Raw genomic sequence first — 27,797 nt, forward strand, 5'->3', positions numbered from 1 at the left:
AGTCTGAACCACAACTCAAAAGAAGGCTTCTCATGCTTTATTTTGTGGTTTTTGTTAGATGGTCTTTGGCTGTAGGAGTGAGAAACAATAGACTAAAGGTGAAATTTTATTTAAACTGGATAATAATATTTATACACAGAATTATGCATTTTATAGGTTATCTAAGTTTTTAGACAGATAATTGATTCGTTCTGGTGTTCAGAAACTTTTACTTTTTACCTTCCTTTTTCCTTCTGCTTTTCTGTCCCTCATTTCTCCCTGATTAGGAATGCCCCATCCCATTTCCCAGATACAAGGATTACTTGTACTATTGTTCTCTCTATTGCTCCCACACTGACTACCCCAGCTAAGGAAACTTTTGGCCTTCCTTGTTAGGCAGTTAATTCAGACTATGTACTCATACCAGAAGATTTGGAGCTAGGAGTCTCTCATGAAAGACAATAGTAATGTTTGGCTTTCTAACTCTGGGTTATCTCACTCAATATGATCTTTTCTATTTCCACCTACTTACCTGAAAAGTTTATTATTTCATTTTCTTAACAGCTGAATAGTATTCCAAAGTGTGTGTGTGTGTGTGTGTGTGTGTGTGTGTATGTGTGTGTGTGTGTGTGTGTGTGTGTGACATATTCATTGTCTACTCATTGGTTGAAGCACATTTAAGTCATATCCATTTCCTAGCCATTGTAAATAGAGCAGCAATGAACATGGATGAGCATGTCTGTGGAATAGGATGTCTTGTGCTTTGGGCATATGCCAAAGAGTGGGATAACTGGGACATAACATATATTTATTTTTAACTTAGAGAATCCTACATATTGTTTTCCATAGTGACTGTAGCTGTGTGCAATCCTATGCAAGAGTAAATGAGAACTCTTTCCTCCTCAACCACTTCAGCATTTGTCTGTTGTTTTACTGACCTTTCATTCTCATTGAGGTAAGATGAAATCTTTGATTTGCATTTCCTAATTGCTAGGAATGATGAACATTTAAAAAAATTTCTTAGCCATTTTTTCCTTTGTAAAAGTCTCTTGTTGAGGATCAAAGCTCATTTTTTAAAAAATAGGTCGGAGTTTTTTGTTTGTTTTTGTTTTTGAATCTTTGATTTTTGACGTCTTTATCTTTTCTAGATATTAATTCTGTATCAGGTACATTGGTGTGCTGTTCAGGAAATTGTCTCCTGTACTAATGCCTTCAAGGCTATCTTCCACTTTCTCTTCCATGAGACGTATCAATTTCTTTTATTGTATCAACTATGCCTGAGATTTTCTTTTCCATTTCTTATATTCTGTTGGTGATGTTTGTCTCTGTACTTCCTGTTCTCTTACTTAGGTTTTCTATCTCCAGGATTCCCTCAGTTTGTGTTTACTTTATTGCTTCTATTTCTGTTTTCAAGTCTTGAACAGTTTTATTTGTCTTTTTCACCCGTTGAATTGTATTTTCCTGTATTGCTTAAAGATATTTATTTGTTTCTTCCTTAAAGTTCTCTACCTGTTTGATCACTCTTTCTGTATTTCTGTAAGGACTTTATTTATTTTTCCTGTTAAAGACCTCTATCACCTCATAACATTGGATTTAAGGCATTTACTTGTGCTTCGATTGTGTTAGGATATCCAGGGCTTGCTGTAGTAGGACAGCTGTGCTCTGAAGTTGTCATATTTCCCTGGGATTTGTTGATTGTGATTGTTTGCAGGCCTTTAGCCATCTGTATGGCTTTAGTCCCTAGGTTCTCCTGTTGTAGTAGGTATTGGGCGGCCATTACCCTAGATGAACCTAGTGTAGCAAGCTTTGGGCTGTATGGTTCCTAATCCACCAGTCTGATGAAAGTGGGCTAAAAAGTCAGTGGGAGAATGGAGGACCACTGGGATGGCAGGCTGCTCAGCATGCCACAGAGGACTCATTGGGCAGGGTGAAGAGGAAAATTCCACCGGACCCCTCCCCTCCTGGAAGAGAAAGGTCATAGAAAGCTTAGGCACCCCTCCCCTCCAGAAGGGAGAGGCTAATTAACATTCCTCAGATCACAGGGGATAGGGACTGACCTGCCCGGGGTGGGGGGTGGGGGAGTGGGGGGGGGGGGGTGTTGCCCAGAGCACATGGCCCATTGGCCACATAGACAAGGGAGGTCCTTGCTGACTCATTCCCTGAAGACCAGTCAGTTTAAAAAGTCACACTATTCTGCCAATCACATTGTGCCTAATGGCTGCTGCCCTAAGAACTGTATAAAATCTCACTGAACTAGTGGCGCAAGTCACCTTTCCTTTTGGGATACAGCATGGCCCCCAGCATGCTGGAACATTAAAATTCCTCTTGCTTTTTGCAGCGAGTCTCATCTCCATGTGGTTTACTCAGAGGGTCTCCTGTAAACTAAGGCTCTGCTTGCTAGAGTCTTATGAGGGAAGATGGGCGCAGAAAGGGAAGCTAACCTGTATGGTTCTGGGATCAGCAGATCTAGTGAAGATGGGTAGAGAAGTGGTGGGACAATCCAGGTCCAGTAGGGAGAGCAGGCTGCTTATCTGTATGTATTTTTAAGAAAGGACAAATCCAACTGATATTTTTAAGAAGTTTAGAATAGTGTGCTCAATCCTGCTTTGAGCCTGTTTACCAAGGTCTCTTTCTGGATCAAATCCTATCTGTAACATTTGAGCTGATATCAGTTTATTAGAGGACATTAACAACATTCCCATCTGTTGTAACACATCCCTTTCCTATGAAGTAAAAGGAGAGCACAAACAACTTAGTGGGCAGAAAGTCCCCTGCTGTTTATCATCAGACCAATGTAGTACTTCTGAATTTCTAGAAACATTAGGTGCCCAGCCCAATCCCACGAGGGTAGAGGGCATAACTGAGGTGGGCCAATTTGAAGCCCACCAATCTTTTCTTATTATACAAAGTACATCAGCTCTCTTGTCTGTGAGGTTTTCAATTTATTTTCCTTGAACTTTATACACTTAGGAGTTTAATTTCTTGCATCCAGAAAGACATGTCACTAGATGCAAACCCCATGGCTCCCCACAGAGCCTGTTTACTCATTGGGCTACCTGAAATCTGATATTGGAGTAAAAGGAGCTGAGCAATTCTCTGCCCTGAATGAATTTGAACTGGTTTTGTAGGAGGCTGTACAATAATTTTAATTTATTCCAGTAAAATAATAATAAATTTTCCAGGAACCACATTTATTTCCTGCACTAAGGTGGAACTCTGGCCCAGTATGACTCCCAGTGTCCCTTTAGGAGGGAGTCCATAGACTTCCATGGGAAGACAAATGCCAGGGGAGTTAAAGGTCAATATTTTTGTGGAGATGGAACAGAGGTTTAGTTCTGTGCTGCCCAGAATTGCCCATTGAAGCTATTGGATTATCCTCCATTAATAAATGAATTCATTATCTGAGGATGTTGAATTATCCCCATTATTTGAGGAGCCTGGGATAGACCCTCACTCAGTTTCTTGGTTTAACAGGGGCTTTACAGTATTAGGATGCATTGCAGTACCAGATAAGGAAGTGGCGTTCTTATGAAAAAGAGACTGGCATTCCTTCTGCCAATGGTATTCTGTCTGACAGTGATGGCATGACCTGTGAGGCTTGCCTGGATTTATGCCCTGAGTGGGACCAGGAATATAAGGTTTACAGTGCTTCTTGTACTATCAGGACATTGTTTGCTATTATGTCCAGGCTTGTCACATGAATAGCATTTGTGAGTCATGCCTCCTTGACTAGATTTCTCTTTTCCTTCATTAGTAAGAAACGGAGGGCATAGGAGAAGGGACCTTGTAAGGACGGAGGAATCTGGGAGTAGAGAGGGGCACTATGATCTGGATGTAAAATAAATAAATAAATAAATAAATAAATAAATAAATAAATAAATATCTTTTGCCACAAAGCTAAAAACCACTCTACTGCCTCTGTCAGTCAAGCAATACATTCCTCAAAAGGTTCCTCTGGTTTCTGTTTCACATTAGCAAGCCCTTTGGTATTTGCATTTCCCATAGACAAGCATCCTCATGCTCTCAGGACTGAGGCTGAGAGTTCTAGCAAAGTTTCCTTAGTTAATTTTAAGGGAGCTCTCACTCTGAACCACTCTCTTTATGCCCGTAAGCATCTCATATGTTAACTCTTTCTTTCCTATTTTTTCCAGTCACTTTAGACAAGTCTTTATGAACCAAGTTCTCATAGTCAACCTTCCATAGTAAAAAAAAAAAAATGCCTCCATCTAAGCAGGCTTTAATCACGTGAAAACAATTATGAGTAGCCAACCATTGAAAAGTCAAACTTTTGTCTTTCTTCTTCTTGAGCTTCATAAGGTCCGTAAACTGTATCGTGGGTATTCTGAACGTTTTTCCTAATATCACTTGTCAGTGAATACATGCCATGTGTGAAAGAAAAGCCGAACTTTCCACAAGAGTAGGAGTATATGGGGAAGTAGCTCCAAAGGCAGCTGGAACCTGTTTTATTTTTGTTAAGTAATTTAAATGACAGGTGCTCCCATGAGGGTTCTTCATTCCATTCATCATTCCTCACATAATCACAGGAAAGCATCCTAGTGATTCATCCTGCTGTTGAGCCTGACACTTAGGAGCAGCACATTCCAAAGGTCCCTTAGCTCTCTTTCTACTTTTTTTCCAGGGGGATTTCATGGAATGTCTCATAGTCAAGCATTCTAATGATCCCATTTAAGATTGCAATATTTTGCTGCCTCCCACTCCAAGTCAGATTCCTCCTCTGAGGTCAAATTTCCCTCCCCCAATTCATCACTATCTGTAGTGGGAGGTATTGGAAGACCACAGTCAACTGACTGCCAACTCTAAGTTCCCGAACTAATAGTGGCACTGGCTGGCCACCTCAGTGACTCCAGCCCAGTGCCCATGAGATGTTGGCATGGCTGCTGCCTCTTCTGGCCAGTTCAGCGGCCTACATGGCTCTAGGAATGGCCCCTGGACCAACTTTGCCACACCCTCAGTGCTCTGCTTAACCCCAGACAATAACCGCTATCCTCAAGGTAGATATCACAATTCTCAGTACCAGGCAGAAATAAGACTCTTAATGCTTAAAGTTAAAAAATGGACTTATATATCAACAAATACTCAAATCACAAGATGCACACACAATTTAGAATTGTTATCCTAATTATCTAACCTTTTGATAAGAATAACTACCTGAGACTGCTAGAGACACGAGGGTACACTTCTACTGCCATTTCGCCTCTCTCCTATCTTCCTTTGGTTCTTCCCCTCCTTTCTCTCTCTGCCTCCCTTAGCTTGGCCTCACTTTTTCCTATCCAATCACAGGGATCCCGCTGCAAATACATTGAACAGAGAAATTTCTGCCACAACTATCATCTCCTGTAGTATCTTTCTTAGGTTTCTCTGTCAAAGGAGAAACGTTGTTCTTAGATCCTGAACCAGACAACAGTAAAGGAATCTCTTCATGATAGTGTGGTGGTTTGAATATGCTTGGCCTAGAGAGTGGCACTATTAGGAGGTTTGCCCTTGTTGGAGTGGGTGTGGCTTTGTTGGAGGAAATGTGTCGCTGTGGGGATGGGAGCCTAACCACTTGGGAGCCAATCTTCTCTTAGCTGCCTTCAGATTACTTTGCTTGCTGTCCTTGCAGTCTTTATATCCTTCCTAATCTATGAGTTGTATGAAAACTCTAAGGGGGCTTCCAGCCCCTCACTGGCCAGTATCATTGGCACTCACAATAATAGTGCTTGATCTTTTTCAGGCATTGCTGATTGACCAGATTAATAGAGAGATTAAAAAGAAAATATCTTCTGTGTTAAAAAAAAATGGAAAACACAATGACAAAGGGCTCTTGGACCACATATAAATTTGTTTTGATTATCTGCATACAAATAAGTATATTTTAGGTAATGATTTCAATTTTTCATATTCTCTTTAAGGAAAATCAGAATCAATCAGGCTTAGATAAGAAACGGACTTGAGGGACTGATTACTAGATTACAGGCCATTAGAAGAGAGATTAGAGTACTTTTTTGTAGCAAAGAACAAATAATTTTACTTATTCTTCTCACATATAACACATTCCAATTGCAATTTGCCTTCCCTTCACTCCTCCCAGTCACCTCCTCGACATAACAAGTTACAATAAGACTAGGCACAAACCCTCATATCAAAACTGGATGAGGTAACCCAGTAGCAGAAAAAGTATCTCATGAACAGGCAAAAGATTCAGAGACAGCCAACTCCCATGGTTAGAAGTCCCACAAGAACACCAAGTTACACAATCATAACACATACCCAATATTTAGATGAGTATTTTATTAAGAGTTACCAAGAAATGATAAATAAAAGTATTGGGGAAAAAAGACTGCCATACTTCATAATACTATTAAAACTTTATAAATATTACATCTTTATTCTGTTGTGTACCATAAGATGGGCAGGGTTTGCCAGCTTAAGTAGGAATTAAGAGTGACTTCTAGGTCTTTCATTCCTGCAGAGAAGGCTAGTTGAACCTCAATTCACTTTGTTTTCTTAGCTGCATACAAAAATAAACAGAAAATATATGCAGGACAGTTAACAAGATACCTGAGGTAACTATAAGCCTATGGTTTTTACACGTGCTCTGTACTGTCACAACACTTCTGAATGCCCAAGGAAACAATTTCTAAGCTGCCATTCTGGTATATGTTCATAGAACAGAGGCTAGACTTAAACTTGTTCATAGCATGTCTTCCATGAGACTGAGAGTTTCCAATACTGCCTTACACATTTTTCTCATTAGTACATATTTTTGAGAACATCCTCCAACTGAAGCTGTGTTCCAGCGAAGCAAGTTCTGAGATCTCAAGGGATCTAGGTTGGGAGGTGTCCTACTTTGGGTTTTACTGCTGAGAACAGACACCATGACCAAGGCAACTCTTATAAGGACAACATATAATTGGGGATGCTTACAGGTTCAGAGGTTCAGTCCATTATCAGCAAGGTGGGAGCATGGCAGTGTGCAGGTAGACATGGAATTGAGAGTTTTACATCTTCATCTGAAGGCAGGTAAGAGAAGACTGGCTTCTAGGCAGCTAGGATGAGGCTCTTTTCTTTTTCTTTTCTCTTTTTTGACTGGATATTTTCTTTATTTACATTTCAAATGTTATCCCCTTTCCTGCCTCCCCCTAGAAACCCTCTATCCCATCCCCCTGCTTCTATGAAGTCTACAGATTGCATTTAATGATATTACCTTAAAGCAATGCCACACAATACTTTGTGTTTCTTTGTTGAGTTTGAAAATTTAAAGTATGTACACATGCTAATATATGATACATTGATACAAATATAGAATTAAAATGGATTCTTCCTTGGGTTCTGAAAAGGATGATTCTGAGATTGCACCAACTTATTGGAAGTGATGGCTAAGTTAGGAAAACTTTTTCAGATTGAAGCTGATGATGCTCCAACATATGTATCCAGTAGAATATAACAAATTTCAGACTTTATGGAATAAAATGTTATAGATATATCTTATAGACCTACAGGTCAAACAACTGTAAAAATATCTAACTACATTTTAAAGGAAGTGCTCATAGAACAGAAGACGGATGTGAGAGTTCCCAGAGATAGACTAAATAATGCTTTAATGCCTTGAAAGTTTTAAATGTCAATGAGACAGACAGCACAGCTTCTGAAAAACAGTAGATTTTAGAAACAGTAAATCAGCCTATGTATGTGCTAACTTCAAATGGAAGTCAGGAAATGTATTACATTGTGGGAGACATTATGTTTTGGATTTTTTCAAAATTAGTAATGAGTAGATTTGACCATGAGAGATTTCCTGAAAATCTTGGGTGCAGACATGAAAGAAGAAATCATGAAGAACAAGACAGGTGGCACATATGCTGATCCCTCTACATAAAAACAATGTCTCTACATAGCCAAAAAATTTCATTGTCTACGGAGTCCCCAAGGGATTGTTATCGTATGCTATCCTTTTATATGGAATGGATGGAAATTTATATTACAGTTTGGCTATATAGTCCAAATAGACTTATAAAGTTGGATGTCTTTCACATGGTCGACAAAGAGCAGAGAATCATCTTTTATTTGTATACCCCATACATTCCATACATATGTTAATGTAGAAATTTATATTACCTCTAAAAGTTTGTATGTTTTCAGAGCAAAAGGACCAGATACTAATGAAGACAAGTAGCCCAGATGATTCAGCCTCTCATACTGCCTCAATAACTGTTTCCTCAGAAATTTGCATCTAAGACAACTTCAAAGTTGTTAGCTAAGATCATCCAGCCCCACAGACTGTTCCAGCCAGGACTTCAGTTAAGCTCTGCATTTCCCCATGCACATAAAGACTGGACAGTAAATGTTACAGCTAACTCTCCTAGGGCTTGGCTGATAGCCTGATTTTCTTAGGGTCACAAAGGATGCTGTTGCTCTAAGACAGCAGGACACAATTTTAGGAGAATGATGTCTCTGTCTCCAAGAGGTGGGGTAGATGATTTTTCACCTTTTGATGGGTAATAGATGTTTGTTGTCATTTAAGGGTGGGTTGGTTACAAGTTGGTACTGGTCTTTCAGGGAGGAATGAAAGTGAAGGTGATTAGATTCCAGGACCTCTTTCTTTTTTTCTCTCCTATATTATTTCTTCTTGCTTATCTAGTATTAGGAGGAGAGCAGATGAAAAAAATGTGGAAGATAAGGAATATTAGGAAAAATGGGTAGATTATTGAATCAACTTTTAAACTAAAGAGCATTAGAAAGTCAAATATTTTACATTAGTATAGAATTTTATATATTGATAGAAATATAAGATTGATTTTATAATATACTTTATATGTTTAAACTCTTGTTTAAGGTATTTTAGCTATGTAATTCATTTAAAAATTTAATATAAAGTTCTAGTCCTTGAAAGCTGCTGTTCCAAACTGTTTAGGATAATTAAAAATGCAAGCTAAGTTAGTCACCTATGATAATCAAACTTGTAGTCATGTTAGGTACTAGTTGTTTAATTACAGACATAATCTTTGTTTAGCTTTCTATATATGTTTTCAAAGTTAAGCAGCTAATAGATGGATAGATAAAAGCATGTTTGCCCATTCAGGTATAATTTAGATAGATGATATTCAAACACTTCAGAAACCTACAGAATATAGCATTTAAAATGTTTTAATTATTAAAAAAAAACATTTTTATACCAATGAGACAAGTCTACTCCTGGCAGCACCCCCACACTACTTCAAAGAAGATGGTAGGCATTGAAGAACCTCCATATGGAGGTTGTTTCAAATGTGGCAAGGCTAGCCATATTTCAAAAAAGTGCCCTTATCTCAACTGCTGACAGCGTACTGTGCAAATGATGGATAAGAAGAACATGGAGGAAGTCCATTGTCAAGCTTTGCCAAGACAAGGTAGGCTGGTCCTTCCTAATTCCTGCCTCACAATAAGTCTGTCAGATATTCTGAGCCTATAGACCAAAGATGGATGCCCCAAGATTGTAGAGGACTCTTGGGTGACTGTGCAGGTACGTAGAAATCCCTGTCAGTTCTATAGTTTTAGAAGCTGCTTGCTCTGCACTTCCTGTTTATCAGGTAATATTTATTCTTCTCAGATCTCTGATAGGGTTGAAGACTAGATAATTGTTGTCTCACATTAAGCTTAAGTTATTTAGGATTTAAGAAAACGATTTAATGTCTAAGAAGATGTTTTTAGGTTGATAAATACAAGTTATGATAGGAAGTGAATTAGGTACAGAACTTTGAACTCACCAAGATAAGACAGAGAATGGAGTGCTTTCTCCAAGATTGCCAAATACAAATGGATGGAGCATTGTGAATGCAATTCTTACCTGACAGTTTTCATAATTGTCCTTATTGTATATAGTTTACTGATGTTAGAAAAAGATCCCTTTATTGGACTAAAAGAGGCAGATGTTGGGATATTATTATATACTGTATAATGATTATCTTTCCTTTATTGAAATGCTGTTTTCTGTGCCCACAGAATGCAGACTGGACTTTGGTATTGTTATTTTTGTTGAATCATTTCTTGGCTGGGCATTTTGTAAAACTTCCTCTTACACCTTCTGCTTGGTTTAATGAAAAGCTAATGGCCTATAGCAAAGGAAGAAAGAATATGCGGGATTTCCAGCAGAGATAGGAACTCTGGGAAAGAGTCAGGCAAGAGAACATTCTCCAGCCAGATGCAGAGAAAGAAGCAGGTGTTGGGAACAGAGATTGGGAGGTAGCAAGCCATGTGGCAGAGCTTAGAATAGAATAAATTCATTAATAACGTATAAGAGATAGTTGAGAATAAGGGTAAATTAAGGCCCGAGCTATTATAAATAAATTGAAGTCTCTTTGTTGTTATTTGTTGGGCCAAGAAGATGACCAGATTTTCTGGATGTTTTATGTCAGGAGTTTTTTTAGGTTTAATATTTTCTTTGGCCAATGGATTTATTTCTTCTATTATATCTTCAGTGCTTGAGGTACTTCCTCCCTTCCACATCTTCTAGTCTGTTAGTTAAGCTTGCCTTTGTAGGTCTCGTTCAAGTTCCTAAATTTTCCATTTCCATAAATGTCTCATTTTGGTTTCTTTGTTGATTATATTTCTCTTTTCAGGTCTGAAACAGTTTTATTAGTTCCTTTTAACTGTTTACTGTTATTGGATTTCTTTAAAGGGTTTTTTTATTCATTTCCTCAAATTATTTATGTTTTCCTGGATTTCTTTACTGGATTTATTAGTTTCCTTTTTAAGGACTTCTATCATTTTTATGCATGCTGTTTTAAGGTCTTTTCCTTGTGCTTCAGCTGTGCTGGAGTATTTAGGGCCAGCAGTACGGCAGCTGGGCTCTAGTGGAAATATATTGCCCTAGTTGTTTTTGTTGTGTTTTTCTTACTGGCATGTAGGTGTGGGTTTGAGTTCTGCTTTTCCTCTAGTGGTGTCTGGATGCTGCCAATTCATTGCCTCGAGGAGGACAAGGTAGAATGATTCCCGGTGGGGTACATAGTCTGAGTTTCCATTTAGAGTATCAGGGCACCACTGTACACCAGGCTGGAAGGAGAAAGTGGAGTCTGGTACAAACGCTGTGGTTCCATGTCTCCTCTCGGGGTATCTGGGCGTCGCCTGTACACCAGTCCAGAGAGGAAAGAGCAAAGTCCAGATTGGGTGTCTTCAGACTGCATCCCCCTGTGGGTGTCAGAAGCTGCTGCCCCCCAGGCTGGAAGGGGAAAAGTGGAGTCTGAACAGAGCGGGATCCCAGTACAGTTGAGAGTGAGTGCCAGGTGTTGAGGTGGGGAGGAGAGAAAAGGACTTCTTCGAGAATCACAGAGTTATGGCTACTGTAGGCTAAGGCCTTCCTCAATTATCTCTATCGAAGGGACTCACTGAGATGATCTCAACTTGTTTATATTTCTTTATTGGAGGTAGGTTTGAACACATACCTTTTATTTGGGGTGAAGCAAGGGTTATTTTTTTTGGAGGAAAGGCATGAGAATATCTAGGGAGGGAAGGTCTTAAAAGGCTGAAAGTTAGGGCCACTGAGATGCCTCATTAGCATGGAGAGGTGTTCCAGGTGCTGGATATATGACTGATTGCTTCTGATCACCCAGTTGGGGGTCATGGTAAGGTGCACCAAAGCAGGCATGGAAACAGGCAGGAAGTTAGCTCTACTCCTTCTGGTCTCAAATGTTTGAGATTTCCAGAGTTTGAGCACGCTCCACCTCATGCCCGTTTCTCTGGTCCCACAGTTCATGTGTCCTACATCTAGGTATCTGGGAATAGGATGATTATAGGTATAGGTGCTGCTTTCTGATTTTTGTCTTTGTTTGGTATGTGGTTTACTCCTTGTTCTGTTTCCTCTGTGGATTCTTGGAGAGTGTTAGGGCTGTGTAATGTCTGATAAAACATTTTCCATGGATCTGATAGTTGTGGCCATTAGGGAGTCTAGGTAAATTGTGTTTCTTGGTATTGGGAGCTAACATATAGGAATGAGGATATGCTAGCAGTCTGAAAATGTTTGCGGGAGGGATAAGAGTAGAGTGTTCAACATGAATCTCCTTATTTAGTCTCCTTTGAAAGGGGTTTAACATGGAAGTGACATTACTCCAGAAGGTCTGCTATAGCATGGAGGATGAAACTTAAGGCTTGGATCTAGAGGAACAGAAGATGAAGGGAAGGTCTAGAATCAGCATATTAGTTTCCTTGGCAGGACTGGCATGTGGGTTAGTCGAGGGAGTTTGCTGGAGTTGGGGTCTGGGATAAAATAATGAGTAGTGAAGGGAAGTTAGGAGGGACCAACCTATGAAATCCACAGGAGATGTGGATGCAGGAGAGAAAGGCTGCAGCAGGTGTTCTCCTACAGATCTGAGAATGAGACTAGTCTGTATAACGTTAAAAATGTTTTAAGGTAAAAATAGAAAAAAATTTCTGCTGCAGATTATGATTCTCATAGCTGGAAATAAGATTGAGTTATTAAAGGTTCTTTTGGGTCTTGAAAAAACCTGAGTTTATTTTCCAGTAGTGACAGAATGATCTGCAATGATCTAGAACTCCAATTCCATATCTGGTGCTATCTCTGACCTAAGATGAATCAAGGCATGCACATGGTGCACATACATACATGAAGGCCAAGCATCTGTGAACATAATATTAAAACCTCAGAACAAATACCCTTATGCAAGCCTCCTCTCACTTCCTAGCTGCATGGATTTTGCAAGTGATGTTGCATTTCTGAGTCATCATGTCCTAGCTGTGGTGAAAAAAGTGCGTGGACTAATGTTCTTGGAACTCCAGACTGAAAATAAAGAAAACAATGAGTCTATTTTCCAGGTACAGTTGCTTTCCCTTGTTTACAGGCATATAGTCTAGGACAAAATGACTGCTGGAAACTGCATATAGTATTGTGAATAAAGGGGGAAATTCAGCTGTCAGTTTTTTTCTATTGATTTTTCTATTCTTAGTGTTATCCAGTAGTCATGACCAAAATATAGGTCAAAATATTGCAGGATATTTAAGAACAAATGCAACAGTTATTAATCTCAAAATAAAATGTTATATATTTATGTTTTTTGAGAAGGGAAAGGTAATACATATTTAAAATACAAGCCATCTGCAGAGGAGTAAGAAGGATCAAAATTTCAATGTTACTGGAAGCTATACGGTGAGACAGTCTCAAAAATCATGAGAAAGGATAAAGTAAGCATTATATTGGTATGTATTCTATAATTTCCTGTCAATACTCACAATATTTTTCTCTTCTTTTTTAAAACACAAGAAACAATAGTAGACTAAGGACATATTATATATGAGTATTGATGTACTTATTCTATGTATGTCTATGTAGTACTTGATTCCTGAAATGGAGATACAGATGTTTCTGAGATGCCATGTAAGTGTTGAGAATTGAAACCAGATACCGGAGAAGAGAAGCAAATGCTATTAACCATGAAAATATTTCTCTATGCCCCAAGTTTTTAAATTTATATGTATGCAGTGTGTTGATGAGAGTGTATGCCATGTATGTGGATTTGCCTTCAGTGACCAGAGGAGAAAATTAGGTATCTAGAAGTAGGAGTACTAGTGAGCCATGTGACATGGATATTCGGAAGTAAAATTGCATCCTCTAGAAAAGAGGCAAACACTCTTAATTAATAACCTATTTCTCCAACTCCACAGTGACACCTTTTGAACATCTGGTTTCTACTAATCCATATGAGAAACTTTCTTCCAGTATATTTCAGTGTTGTAGTAGAGTTTCTTTGAAGTAGTCTGTATCATGAACTACAAATTGTATACTCATTGTTCTTTGTAAATGTGTTGTAGGAGTTTTCACCTTTCCTTGCAGTCATAATCTCATTAGCTATACAATGCTGTACAATTCACGAGGCATTTTCCTCAAGCATTGATGCCATATATTTTATCCTAATTAGAGACAAAGCATTTCTACATATGAGCTTTTGATGGCCATTGTCATTCTCACTACTATATTTCACTCCCTGGACCCAATAAACTTTGTAGCAAAATCATAATGCCAAAAACATTCTATCTAGCTTCAAATGTCTCTGTAGACTCCCATCCTCTCAACACTGCTATAGTCTCTTCTGATACTCAAGGCTATCTCTTTGCAATTGTTTTTGCAATCCCATGCAAAAGCAAAAAGCGAGTCATATACTTCCAACATACAATATATATATGCATATGTATATTTAAAGATTTATTTATTTATTTATTTATTTATTTATTTAATTAATGTATGTTAGTACACTGTCATTATCTTCAGATACACCAGAAGAGGGCATCAGATCCCATTATAGATGGTTGTGAGCCACCATGTGATTGCTGGGAATTGAACTCAGGGCCTCTGGAAGAGCAGTCACTGCTCTTAACCACTGAGTCATCTCTCCAGTCCCACAATATATCTTTATATTGCAATGAATCTTCAAAAATATCATCATCACAATAATAGAACTGAAATTATTCTTTGGTTCCCAGAGTTCTATCATCCTTCTGGTCTACACCTATACCTACAACAGTAGCAGATTACCACAGTGCACCCCACCCCACAACTCTGCCAGCCTCCCAGGATGCTGGCTCTAACTGGACACATAGGTGAGACATTCCCCTTGTCCCAATAGCCCTACCTACCGGGACCACAGCAAGTATAGCAGGTATGGGCTCCTCCCTGCCCTGTCAGAGCTCTATATTCCTTCTAGTCCACCGCTACACCTGGAGCTGTTACAGATCAGTGCCCCACACCCCACACCATAGTTCTGTCTGCCTACCTAGAAGATGGCTCTAACCTGACACACAAAGCTCTTCCTGCCTCCCAACAGGCCTGCTCAAACCCAAGACACAGAGCTTTACCTGCCTCCCCTAAGGCCTGGACCAACCAAAGACATTCAGGCCAGCCAACATGAGAGACAACCAGATGTCAAAAGTCAAGTGCAAAAACATAATCAACAGACGCCAATAAAATATGGCACCATCAAAACCCAGTTCTTCTACTACAACAAGCCCTGAATAGCCTAATACTCATGAAGAGCATGACTGTGACTTTAAGTCCAATCTCTTGAAAATGATTGAGGTCTTTAAAGAGGATATAAATAATTCCCTTAAAGAAATACAGTAAAATGCAATCAAACAGGAGAGAAAAATGAATGAAATGGTTCAAGACTTAAAATGGAAATAGAAGTAATAAAGAAAACACATATGGAGACAACCCTGGAGATGGAAAACCTAGGAAAGAGAACAGGAACTACAGACACAAGAATCACCAACAGAATACAAGAGATAGAAGACAGAATGTCAGGCCTAAAAGATACCATAAGGAAATAAAGGATCCATTGATAAAAAAAAAAAAAAACAATGTCAAATGTAAAGCTTCCTAAATCAAAACATCCAGGAAATTTGGCACACAATGAAAAGATCAAACCTAAGAAAAATAGGAAGAAAATAAGGTAAAGATTTCCAGTTCAAAGAGCCAGAAAACATCTTCAACAAAATCATAGAGGAAAACTTCCCTAACTTAAAGAAAAAGATTGTTATAAAAGTACAAAAAGCTATAGAACACCACATAGATTGAACCAGAAAGTAAAATAATAATAATCAAAACACAACGAACATCAATCATAATAATCAGAACACTAAATGTACAAAACAAAGTAAGAATATTCAAAGTTGGGAAGGGTAAAAGGCAAGTAACATATAAAGGCAAACCTATTACATCTGAGTTCTCAACATAGACTCTATGAGACAGAAGATTCTGGATCCAAGTCTTGCAGACCCTAAGAGGACACAGATGTCAGCCCAGGTGTCTATACTCAGCAAAGTTCTCAATCACCATAGATGGAGAAAACAAGATATTCCATGTCAAAACCAAATTTAAACATCGTCTTACTACTAACCCAGTCCTACCAAGGATACTAGAAAGAAAACTTTAATACAAGGAGGGTAGTTACACATAAGAAAATAAGAAATTAATCATCTTGCAGCAAAACCAAATGGAGAGAATCACACTCACACACACACAGTACCACCTCCAACAACAAAATAACAGCAACTAACAATCACTGGTCATTAATATCTCTCAATATCAATGGACTCAATTTCCCAATAGAAAGACACAGGCTAGCAGACTTGATATGTAAACAGCATACACCCTTCTGGTGAATACAAGAAGCACACATCAGCAACAAAGATAGATACTACCTCAGGGGAAAGGGCTAGAAAAGATTTTCCAAGAAAATGGACCCAAGAAACAAGCTGGAGTAGCTAGTCTAATAAAATAGACTTTCAATCAAAAGTTATCAAAACAAACGTGGAAGGACCCTTCATACTCGTCAAAGAAAAAATCTACTGAGATGATGTCTCAATTCTGAATATATATGCCCTCAATGCGAGGGCACCTGCATTCATAAATGAAACGTTATAGAAGCTCAAGTCACACATTGAACAATACACAACAATAGTGGGGGACTTCAACACCTCACTTTCACCAGTGAACAGGTGATTGAAATAGAAACCAAAGCAAGAAACAATGAAATTAACAGATGTTCTGAAACAAAATGATTTAACCGATATCTACAGAATTTTTACCCACAAACAAAAGAACATACCTTCTTTTCAGAACAGAACCTTCTCCAAAACTGACCACATAATTGGGCACAAAGCAAACCTCAATATATACAAGAAGACTGAAATAACTCCTTACATTCTATCAGATCACCATGAATTAAGTCTGAACTTTAACAATAACTGAAACAACAGATAACCCACATACTCATGGAAACTGAATAACACTCTACTGACTGATCACTTGGTCATGGAAGAAATAAAGAAATAAGAGACTTTCTAGAATTCAATGAAAATGAACAAAAACATACCCAAAATTATGGGACACAATGAAAGAAGTGCTAAGAGAAAAATTCATACCACTAAGTAACTTCATAAAGAAATTGGATAAATTTCATATTAGCAACTCAACATCACACCTGAAGGCTCTAGAACAACAACAACAACAACAAAAACACGCACAAGAGGAATTAACGGCAGAAAATAGTCAAACTCAGGGCCGAAATCAACCAGTTAGAAATGAAGAGGACAACACAAAGAATCAACAAAGCCAACAGCTGGTTCTTTGAGAAAATCAAGATAGATGAACCCCTAGCTAAACTAACTGAAAGGCACAGAGACAGTATCCAAATTAACAAAATTGGAAATGAAAAGGAAGACATAGTTATAGAAACTGAAGAAATTAAAAAAAATCATTATGTCTTATGACAAAAGTCTATATTCCACAAAACTGGAAAATCAAAATGAAATGAATAAATTTCTAGACAGATACCACAAAACAAAGTTAAGTCAAGATCAAATACAGTATCTAAATAGTTTCATAACTCAAAAGGGAATAGAAACAGTCACTAAAACTCCCCCCTACCACCAAAAAATAGCCTAGGGCTAGATGGTTTTAGTGCAAAATTGTACCAGAATTTCAAAGAGGAGGTAATACCAATACTCCTCAAACTGTTCCACAAAATAGAAACAGAAGGAACACTATCCAATTCATTCTATGAGGCCACAGTTACTCTGATTCATAAACCTTACAAAGACCCGACAAAAGTAGAGAACTTCAGACCAATTTTGCTTATGATCATTGATGCAAAAATAATAAATTTCTCAAAAACTGATACCAAGTAAACATAAAAACACCATTCCCCATGATCAGGTAGGCTTCATCCAAGGGATACAGGGATGGTTCAATATGAAAATCCATCAACGTAATCCAATACATAGATAAACTGAGAGAAACAAATCACATGATTATCACATTAGATTCTGATAAAGTCTTTGACAAAATACAACACCCCTTCATGTTGAAAGTCTTGGAGATATCAGGAATTCAAGGCACATATCTAATAAAACATAACATAATAAAAGCAATATGCAGCAAGCCAATAGCCAACATCAAATTAAATAGAGAGAAAACTAAAGTAATCCCACTAAATTCAGGAACAAGACAATGGTACACATTCTCTTTCCCTATCTGTTCAATATACAAGTTGAAGATCTAGCTAGAGAAACAGCACAGCTGAAGGGTATCAAGGGGATACAAAGTTGAAAGAAAGAATTCAAGATATCACTATTCATGCATGATATGACAATATACATAAACAACCCCCAAAATTTTACCAGAGAATTCATATAGCTGATAAACACCATCAGCAAACTAGTTGGATATAAAATTAACTCAAAGAAATCTGTAGCCTTCCTTTATACAAATGAAAATTGGCCTGAGAATGAAATTAGGGAAACAGCACCCTACACAATAGTAACTAATAATATAAAATATCTTGGTATAACTCTAACCAAGCAAGTGAAATATTTGTATGACAAGAACTTCAAGACCTTGAAGAAAGAAATCAAAGAAGACATCAGAAGATGGAAAAAATCTCCCATGCTCATGGATCAGTAGGATTGACTTAGTGAGAATGGCCATCTTACAAAAGCAAACTACAGACATAATGCAGACCCCCAACATAATTGAATACAATTTTTTACAGACCTTCAAGGATCAGGTCTCAATTTTATATGGAAAAACAAAAACCCCAGGATAGCCAAAACAATCCTGAACAATAAAAGAAACTCTGGAAGAATCACCATACCTGATCACAAGCTGTACTACAGAGCAATAGTGATTTAAAAAAAATCCCTGCATGGTATTGGTACAGAAGCTGACTGAGTGTGATGAAAGTAATAGAATCAAAATCCCAGCATTAAACACACTCACCTATGGACACTTGATGTTTTGACAAAGGAGTCAAAACCATACAGTAGAAAAGTGAAAGCATTCTCAATAAATGATGCTGGTCTAACTGGCAGTCATCATGGAGAAGAATGAAATTTGATCCATATTCATCACCCTGCACAAAACTCAAGACAAGTATATCAAGGATCTCAACATAAGACTGGATAAACTAAATTTTATAGACAAGAAAGTGGAAAATAACCTTGAATGCACTTGTGAAATAACTTGAATGGTACAGGTGACAATTTCCTGAACAGAACACCAATGGATCAGGCTCTGTGATCAACAATTAATAAATGGGATATTATGAAACTGAAAAGCTTCTGCAAGGCAAAGGACACTGTCTACAGTATAAAGCATCAGCCTACATCAGAAAGAGGGTTAATATCCAAAATATATAAAGAACTCAAAAAGTTAAACTCTAACAAACCAAATAACCAAATTTAAAAATGGGGTACACAACTAAACAAAATTCTTTTAAAAAATTATTATTTAATCTTTTTTACTTTCTTTAAACTCCAGATTTTATTCTCCTCCCAGTCCACCCACTGACTGTTCCTCATCCCATACCTCCTCCCTGCCCCCTGTCTCCACAAGGATGTCCCCATTACCCCACCCCACCAGACCTCCCACTCTCTGTGGCCTCCAGTCTCTTGAAGGTTAGGTGCATCTTCTCTGACTGATCCCAGACCTGGCAGTCCTCTGCTGTATATATATGTGTTGGGGGCCTCATATCAGCTGGTGTATGCTGCCTGGTTGGTGGTCCAGTGTCAGAGATCTCAGGGTCCAGGTTAATTGAGACTGCTGGTCCTCCTACAGGGTCACCTTCCTCCTCAGCTTCTTTCAGCTTTTTTCTAATTCAACCACAGAGGTCAGCAGCTTTTGTCCATTGGTTGGGTGCACATGTCTGCATATGACTCTTTCAGCTGCTTGTTGGGTCTTTTGGAGGGCAGTCATGATAGGTCCTTTTTTGTGACTGCTCTGTAGCCTCAGTAATAGTGTCAGGCCTTGGGGCCTCCCCTTGAGCTAGATTCCACTTTGGGCCTGTTTCCAGACCTCCTTTTCCACAGGCTTCTCTCTGTTTTCATCCCTGCAGTTCTTTCCAACAGGAATAATTATGAGTCAGAGTTTTTGACTGTGGTATGGCAATTCCATCCCTCACTTGGTATCCTGTCTTTCTGCTGGAGGTGGGCTCTACAAGTTCCCTCTCCCCACTGTAGGACATTTAATCTAAGGTCTCTCCCTTTGAGTCCTGAGAGTCTCTTACCTTCCAGGTGCATTCTGGAGGGCTCCCCCACCTCCTACCTCCTGAGGTTGCCTGTTTCCATTCTTTCTGCTGACCCCCAGTGCTTCAGTCTTCCCTCTACTCAATACCAGATCATGTCCCCCTTTGTCCTCCCTCAGTCCCCTTTCCCACCTAGGTCTCTCCCTTCCTCCCCCTTGTGACTGCTTTCTCTAGAAAATACCATCCTGAGTGAGGTAACTTAGCCTCAAAGGGTATTTTCTCACTAATTAATAGATATTAGCCAAAAAGTATAGAATACTCAAGATATAGTCCACAGAAACTCAAAAAGGTCAACAAGCTGAACGGCCCAAGTGAAGACACCTCAATCTCACTTGGGAGGGAGAAGAAAACAGAGAATTCTTTAATGGCTTAGAAGCACTTACACAAATGTTCACAGTCCTTAGTCATCAGGGAAATGCAAATATAAATGACCCTGAGATTCCACTTCACTGCAGAGTGGCTAAGATAAAAAACTCATGTGATAGTACATGTTGATGAGGATGTAGAGTAAAAGGAACACTTCTCTATAGCTGGTGGGAGTGTAAACTTGTACAACCAGTCTGAAAATCAATTTGGAGGTTTTTTTTTTTTTTTCAGAAAATTGGAAGTGTTTTTGCCTGAAGACCCAGCTATACTGCTCCAAGGCATATACCCAAAAGATGCTTCACTACAGGACAAGGACATGTGTTCCCCTAAGCTCATAGCAGCCTTATTTGTAATAGGCAGAAACTGGAAACAACATAGATGTCCCTCAATTGAAGAATATATACAGAAAATGTGGCTCACTTACATATTGGAATACTATTCAGCTATTAAAAACAAAGACATCATGACATTTGCAGGCAAATAGATTGAACTAGAAAACATCATCTTGAGTGAGGCAATGCCAACCCAAAAGGACACTCATGGTATGTACTCACTGATAAGTGGCTTAGCCATAAAGTACACACTATGCAAGGAAATTCAACAAGCTGGAAAACCTAACCAAGAATGCTTGAATCACACTTAGAAGGGGAAACAAAATGGTCATAGGAGGCAAAGGGTATGAGGGAATTGGATGGGAATGGGGAGGTAGAGAAAATGAAGAGGCAGGATTTGGTATGTGAAGAGACAGAAGAGAGACCCAGAGGGCCAGGAGAATGAATGGAAATCTGCAGCTTCCAGGGGTGGTGACAAGAGGAGAATCTTTAGGAAGTCCTAGAGACCTAGGATAGGGGAGGCTCCCAGGAGTCAATGAGGGTGACCTTGGTAGAGATGCCTAACAGTGGGGACATGGAACCTAAAGAAGCCACCTCCTATAGGTAGGCAGGACCCCCAGTAGAGAAATAAGGACACCAACCCACCCACAAAATTTTTGACCCAAAATTTATCCTGTCTAAAAAAATGCAGGGATGCAGCAGAGATTGAAGGAAAGGCCAACCAATAACCAGCCCAACTTGAAACCCCCATGGACAAACACCTATCCCTAACATCATTAATCTTTTGTGCTTACAGACAGGAGCCTAGCATAAATGTCCTCTGAGACCCTCTACCCAGTAATGAACTGAAACAGATGCAGATACTGCCAGATAAACAATGAATGGCGCTTACAGACACTTATGGAAGAGTTGGAAGAAGGATTAAAGGCCCTGAAGAGTATGGGGACCCCACAGAAACAACAACAGAGTCAACTAACCTAGACCCATGGGAGCTCTCAGAGACTGAACCTCCAACAAAGAGCAGGGTGGAATGTGTCTCCTGGGCATATATGTAGCAGACATGCAGCTCAGTCTCTATGGCTGTCTTGTATGGCCTCGTTTGGAGAGAATGTACCTAATCTGGTAGACACTTGATGTGCCAGAGTGATACCCAGTTGGGTCAAAGCCCTCTCAGAGGAAAAGGGGTTGGGAGATGAGGGAGGGACTATGTGAGAAAGGGACCAGGAGGGAGGAATGGCATTTGTGATGTAAATAAGTAAATAAATAAATAAATAAGTAAATAAATAAATAAATAGTAACTTGTTGTACACTGCTGGGTGGTCCTGGGGTGTGGTTCAGTTGTGTTGGAGGGAGCCGACCATGGAGAGAAAGGCTTCTCATCCCCCTGTCCCGTGAGCTGATGCACAGCAGCAGGGGGCACAGGGCACGAGCTGGCCCGGGCAGCCGAGTGGCTAGCTAGAGTCCCTCCCCTGCCCCATGCAGACAGTGGCATGCGGGAGTCTTGACTTACACGAATCCGGAATTCACGAGACATGTGGAGATTTAAGATGCGTTGATTTATTAACAGATGGCCGGTTTGGGTGGTGTGGAGCTTTCCCGAAACATGTCGGAAAGGGTTTGTTTATATATTGGAAGCAAGTGGGGCTTCAGGTAATATGTAAATTTTGAGGCAGAGACCTGTTAGTCTCGTGACCTAGCGAGGGCTTTATGCTAGGTCTCTGGGCTTTGGGGGCGTGGCTGAACACCCAGGATTTTACAGTCCCACAGTAACTATTCTTTGAAGAGTGAGAAAAGGAAAAGCAACTATCCACAAGTCTGAATCAGTCAGGTGTATAATGACCATCAGCAGGGAATCCCATTAGTAAACCCACCAAATACTTCAAATGTTGAAGAAAATGCACTACAAAAGAAAGCACAGACAATACCACAATTTCCCTCACAGAATCAATAGTATCATGACACTCAAACATTAATAAAAGAACACAGGGTAGTGATGTCAGTGAGGATTGGAGTTTGATGAGTCATAGAATTCTCAGAACTAGAACTAGTCCAGTCTAGATGCTCTGAGCTGATGGTGAAGCCAGCAAGGAGCCTCTAAGGACTAGTGAGTGGACCAATTTCTTTGTCGTCTCCACTGCCTCTCATAACTGACTGCGAAGCAACATCACCTACTGTCAGTTCACTTGAAGACTGTGTCTCTGGTTAGTAGAGCTTTCATCCATCTTTATTTTATACTTAGAAAAATGAGGTTAAAAACTCATTCATACCAAAATTCACCACTGACCCTTTTAAATGTATAGTTTCACAACAGAAAGACCATCTGCTCATGTATTGTGAAGCCATCACCACTTCAATCTTCTCTAACTGATCTATACTTAGCAAATGTCCCCTTCTGTTTCTCCCTCCTCTGGTCCCTAGCAACCTCCATTATGTTTTTTTACTTCATAGAGTTGAATCCCCAGGGACTTCTTTAGTTGAATCCCATGGTATTTGAGATACGTTCTGTCTTGTTTACTGTTCTATTACTGTAGAGACATCATAGTCAAGGCAATTCTTATGACTGTAAGCACTTAATTGAGGGCTTGCTTTCAGCTTTAGAGGGTTAGTCCATGATATCACGACAGGAAGCAATGCATTCATAGCTGAGAACTCATATTTCATCAACACTTGCAGGTGAAGAGGGAGGGAGAGAAACAGAGACACAGAGAGAGACAGAAAGAGAGAGACAGAGAGACAGACAGAGACAGAGAAAGAGGGACAATGAAAGACAGAGAGACACAGAGAGAGAGACAGAGAGAGAATACAAATCTGGTCCCAGTATATGCTTTTAAACCCCTAAAATTCAACACATTGATACATTACCTTCGACAAAGCAACCATCTTCCAACAAAGTCACACCTCTTAATTTTTCTCAAACAATTCACTACCTAGAGACACAGCATTCATTCATACTAATCTATGAGGATAATTCTCATTCATGTCACTACACTATACTCCATGGCCCCCATAAACTTTGCAGCAATATCATTACACAAAATACATTCCATCCAGCTTCCAAAGTTCCTGCAATACGTTCATAAGCTCAACACTGTCTCAAAGCCCAAAGTCTCCTGAGACTCAAGCCAATTTCTTAACTGATAGCACATGTAAATTAAATAGCAAATCACATACTTTGAGTATACAATAGCAGAGAATATACATTATCATTTCAAATCAGAAGAAAGAGGGCATTGTGAGGAAATACCAATTCAAGACAAGAAGGTAGCAGGAAAACTCTAAATTGTGTCTATGCCTCACAGCAAACAATACAGATGGTCCCTGCTCCCCAGCTTTGCTGAAGACAACACACTTCTCTCTTTTAGGTTGGTTTCACACCTTGTATGCAGATTTTGTGGCAGGTATCCTACGGCTTTTGCATCTCCCATGATTTGGCTTTTCCAAATCATACCAGGCTTTACTTTTATAGCTGCACAAAATGGCCCCTCTTGGCCTCCATACAGGGAGTCTTGAGCCACACAACATGACTTGGTGGCTTTCCTTAGTCATCATGGGAGATTCAATAAACAGTTTCTTGCATCCATCATCACTCTAAATCCAGAACCATGTGGCTGATAGTTCCAATCTATGATGTTTTCTGGGGCTGAATTCAGGCCCACTCCTTCAATTTAATTTTCTTAAGTTTCCATTTGTTGATGACTTTTCTTTGCTGATTAAGCTTCCCTTTAATTCCTTTCAAAAAATTGGAAGCTTATCTAGATGGTGTCTTTTCCTGAAGGCACCATTTGTTTCATTCCATTTTTTTACCAAGTTTCCATTTAAACATATCTGCTTTGAAAGCAGTACGTGGCTGCAACATTTTTTTTTTAACCCCTGAAAATTACAGAGTCAAATTTGATAAGCTGAAATGTCTTAAAATGTAATATAATTGAAATGTTTCAGACTCATCTTGGACTTTTCTCTGAGATATGGTGGTCATAGCTAGAAGATAACCAACAGAGATGATTTGAGATATGGAGGTTGAATAGCACTATGTTGTTAAAACAAAACAATATTGTGTGAAAGAGTCGATGCTTAGTAGAAGCCATATATTAAATTTTAATTTTGACCTTTTTTGTCCCACTGTTCCCCCTTGAACTGTTTGTGTGCTCAACCAGTGTACTACTTGTGAAAGCATGTTTGTGAAGCATCCTTCATGCTATTGTGTTCTGAGCACTTCTGGTTCTCCAATTTCTTTCACCAGCACAGGGCTGTTTCTTCTGCTATTCTATGAAATCATATATCTCCATTCCTAACTCTCTGAGGGTGCTAGCACATACATGGAGCTTTTGATTTACTTAGGGTTGTAAGCAGAATGAAACAGAGCAGGTTTTTAAAAACCATGATCAGTTGAATCTGATTGGAGCTTCTCTATAGAGAAAGAGTCTGTATTTATTTCTCCAAACCCTGGAAAGCACAGGGAGCTCATGGATTTAATCCAAATATTAATATTTGTTTTTATATGTTCTGTTCTTATGAACACAGTGTAGTATTCAGGTACAGGCAGAAGCAAGAGGACTGCAACTTCAAGTGCATTCTAGATTGCAGAATGATTTTGAGAGCATACAGGCCTATTCAATGAGGCTCTTTGCAGAAAGAGTCTGGCTATAATAATGGGGATCTGGCTTTCAACTTCAACAATACCTCACCATATGCTATTGTGCAAATTATTACTAAGAAAGACTCTCAAATGTTCCCTGAAATGTTTTTCAAAGTTTGATTTGGATGACTTGTCTTGTCTCACTGGACTAATAATTTGAGCTTACATTTCGGAGCAGACTCAGATATGTGGTGATTGCCGCACTTCTTATTTCTAACATTTAGAGTTCTCCATTTGATTGAGTGAAGGAGAATTATCTTTTAAGAATTTCTGCCAACATGTGGCTTTATATCTTTATCTTTTGCTCAACTAGAGCATGTATTTAGATGTGTACACATATTGATTCCTGCTGAGCCCATCTTTAACACCTAGAAATCATGCTACATATGCAACCTATCGAATTAACAAAAGATTATAAAAGCTAAACTCATATTTCCTCTAAATGCTGCTTCTTGATCAACAAAAGGGGAGTTACCTTTTTTCTAATTATAAATTCTTCAAATTTAGTAGATAGTTGATTTCAGGGGTATGACTTCCCTTTGGTCCACCTTGAATACATAAATTTTCTTGGGGGCACAATAAAGGACACACATGTAGAGACTTCCCGAAATCACATCCTATGAATCTCTTCTGATTGTAGAGATGTAGACTTGTGGTAGAACATTTCACTGACATGCACTATTCCTGGGAATCTAACACATGTGCACAAGCACATGCTTGCACATATGCACAAACACACATACAGAAACTCACAGATATCATAGGCACCCATGAATGTACACATGCACACATGCATGCAAGCACTCATGTATGTGTACTTCCATATACATACTCACAAACACACTTGTAGGGGCTCATGCTTCCAACTAGTCCTTGAGAAGTAGAGGCAGAAGGATTTCTAGAAGTTCAAAACCAAATGTAAGAATTAACATTTCTGTAAGGTGTGTGGACTATCTACCTGCCTGGCAATATTGCCACAGGAACTGTCTTAGACTTTTCTCACACCTCATTCACAGTAGCAGTCCTCCAAACCAAGGACCACTCTCTTAAACATAACACTTTGATCCTAGTACTGTAAATCTGAGTATATTGTCCTTATTCCAATTAACCATCCTTAACTTGTCCTGTATGTCTTTGCAGTTCTCAAGTATTCACTGTTATCATCATGTCGATGAAAAATTGCCATTGCCAAATGGGAGGTTTTGCTTTGAGCACAGTGGCCTGGCTACTTTGCTGCATATCCATAGGCCTCCCTCAGTGGCAAGTGTGGCACTATGAAGATCCTGTGATCCTCAAGCCTACAGTGGCTTTTGTGGGTGTATGGAGAGCCTGTGTTTTCCACACTGACAGCAACTCCAGCAACAACAGAGTATGTCACCAATACAACTACCGAGACTCCTTCATTCCTTTCTATATTCGAGTAAACCAGCACTTGCTGCTGGTTTCTAGCTTTCTGGGGCTCTTTGGGAAAATCACCACCATTATTGCTCTTTCAAATGTGGGTATGGGAAGAGTACGGAGGAATGCCACCAGAAATCCATTCAGCCTTCCAGGGATTCTGAATACCATCGTTAGCAGCTTTCTTTACTTTGCTGTTTTGTTAAATTACATAGCCATCTTACGCAAATGGGGAGTTGCCTTCCCACCATCTTTCCATATGCCTTCCCATCCAGACACTCAGAAGATGGGCAGCGCCATGGCTTTGGCAATTATAGCTGCAGTTTTCTTTCTACTAAGTGGCATAATTTGCCTTTCTTCAAATTTATCCATAGGCAAGAAGCCCCATCCCAAAATTTAAAAGTAAATTGCTACCTTACATAGCCTTGAAACGCCAGCAAAGAGAATGAATATTCTTCATGTGTCAACATAAATTTTCAAAGAACTTGAAAGAATGCCAATTGTGGCCTGTGACAAAAGATAGTCCAGTTGACTTTCTCTTATCTATTTGGCTTCTTTTGTGTTGCCTTAATTCATTATTTGGACTGTGGGCTTTTATTAAATAAAATCTTATTTTATGGGTAGTATTGAATTTGTGTTTTACTTCCTGTCAACAAATATAAATAATCAATAAATCAAATACATATTGAAATGAGTGTCAGAGTACATAAATCTTTCACATTGCTTTAGAAACTAAGGCTAAATCAGAACCTGGACTGTACTCTCCTTCCTCCTCTATCCATGTTGGTCTACTCTGTTTCCAAGGAAAATCCACATTCCTCCCTGGCTCATTACTATATAGATAACCTTTGTAGTTCTACAGATTGTAGCCTTTTATGCTGTTGCTTTTGTTTTGTTTGTTTCGTTTTTCAAGACTGGATGTCTTGCCTTGGCTGTCATGGACCTCACTTTGTAGACCAGGCTGGCCTCAAATTCAGAGATCTGCCTGCCTCTGCCTGCTGAGTGCTGGGCATGAGCCAC

At 39.1% G+C, this 27,797-nt stretch overlaps 1 protein-coding gene across 2 annotated transcripts; it reads left to right on the forward strand.

The window, feature by feature from the left end:
• The first annotated feature begins 804 nt into the window (after positions 1-804).
• LOC114632896 (claudin-34-like) lies at positions 805-27,467 on the forward strand. Of its 2 annotated transcripts, none has more exons than XM_028781487.1 (2): positions 805-934; positions 26,520-27,464. In XM_028781487.1, exons 1-2 carry the CDS (start codon positions 864-866, stop codon positions 27,175-27,177), a joined length of 729 nt encoding a protein of 242 aa, XP_028637320.1. In that variant the 5' UTR covers positions 805-863; the 3' UTR covers positions 27,178-27,464. The 2 variants fall into 2 exon arrangements, 1 of the variants encoding a protein (XP_028637320.1); XR_003713149.1 differs by lacking the exon at positions 805-934 and adding an exon at positions 22,804-22,944 and having other exon boundaries at positions 26,520-27,467.
• The last annotated feature ends 330 nt before the right edge of the window (positions 27,468-27,797 follow it).

This window comes from Grammomys surdaster, unplaced genomic scaffold, assembly GCF_004785775.1.
Source record: "Grammomys surdaster isolate TR1022 unplaced genomic scaffold, NIH_TR_1.0 449, whole genome shotgun sequence".
Classification (NCBI taxonomy): domain Eukaryota; kingdom Metazoa; phylum Chordata; class Mammalia; order Rodentia; family Muridae; genus Grammomys; species Grammomys surdaster.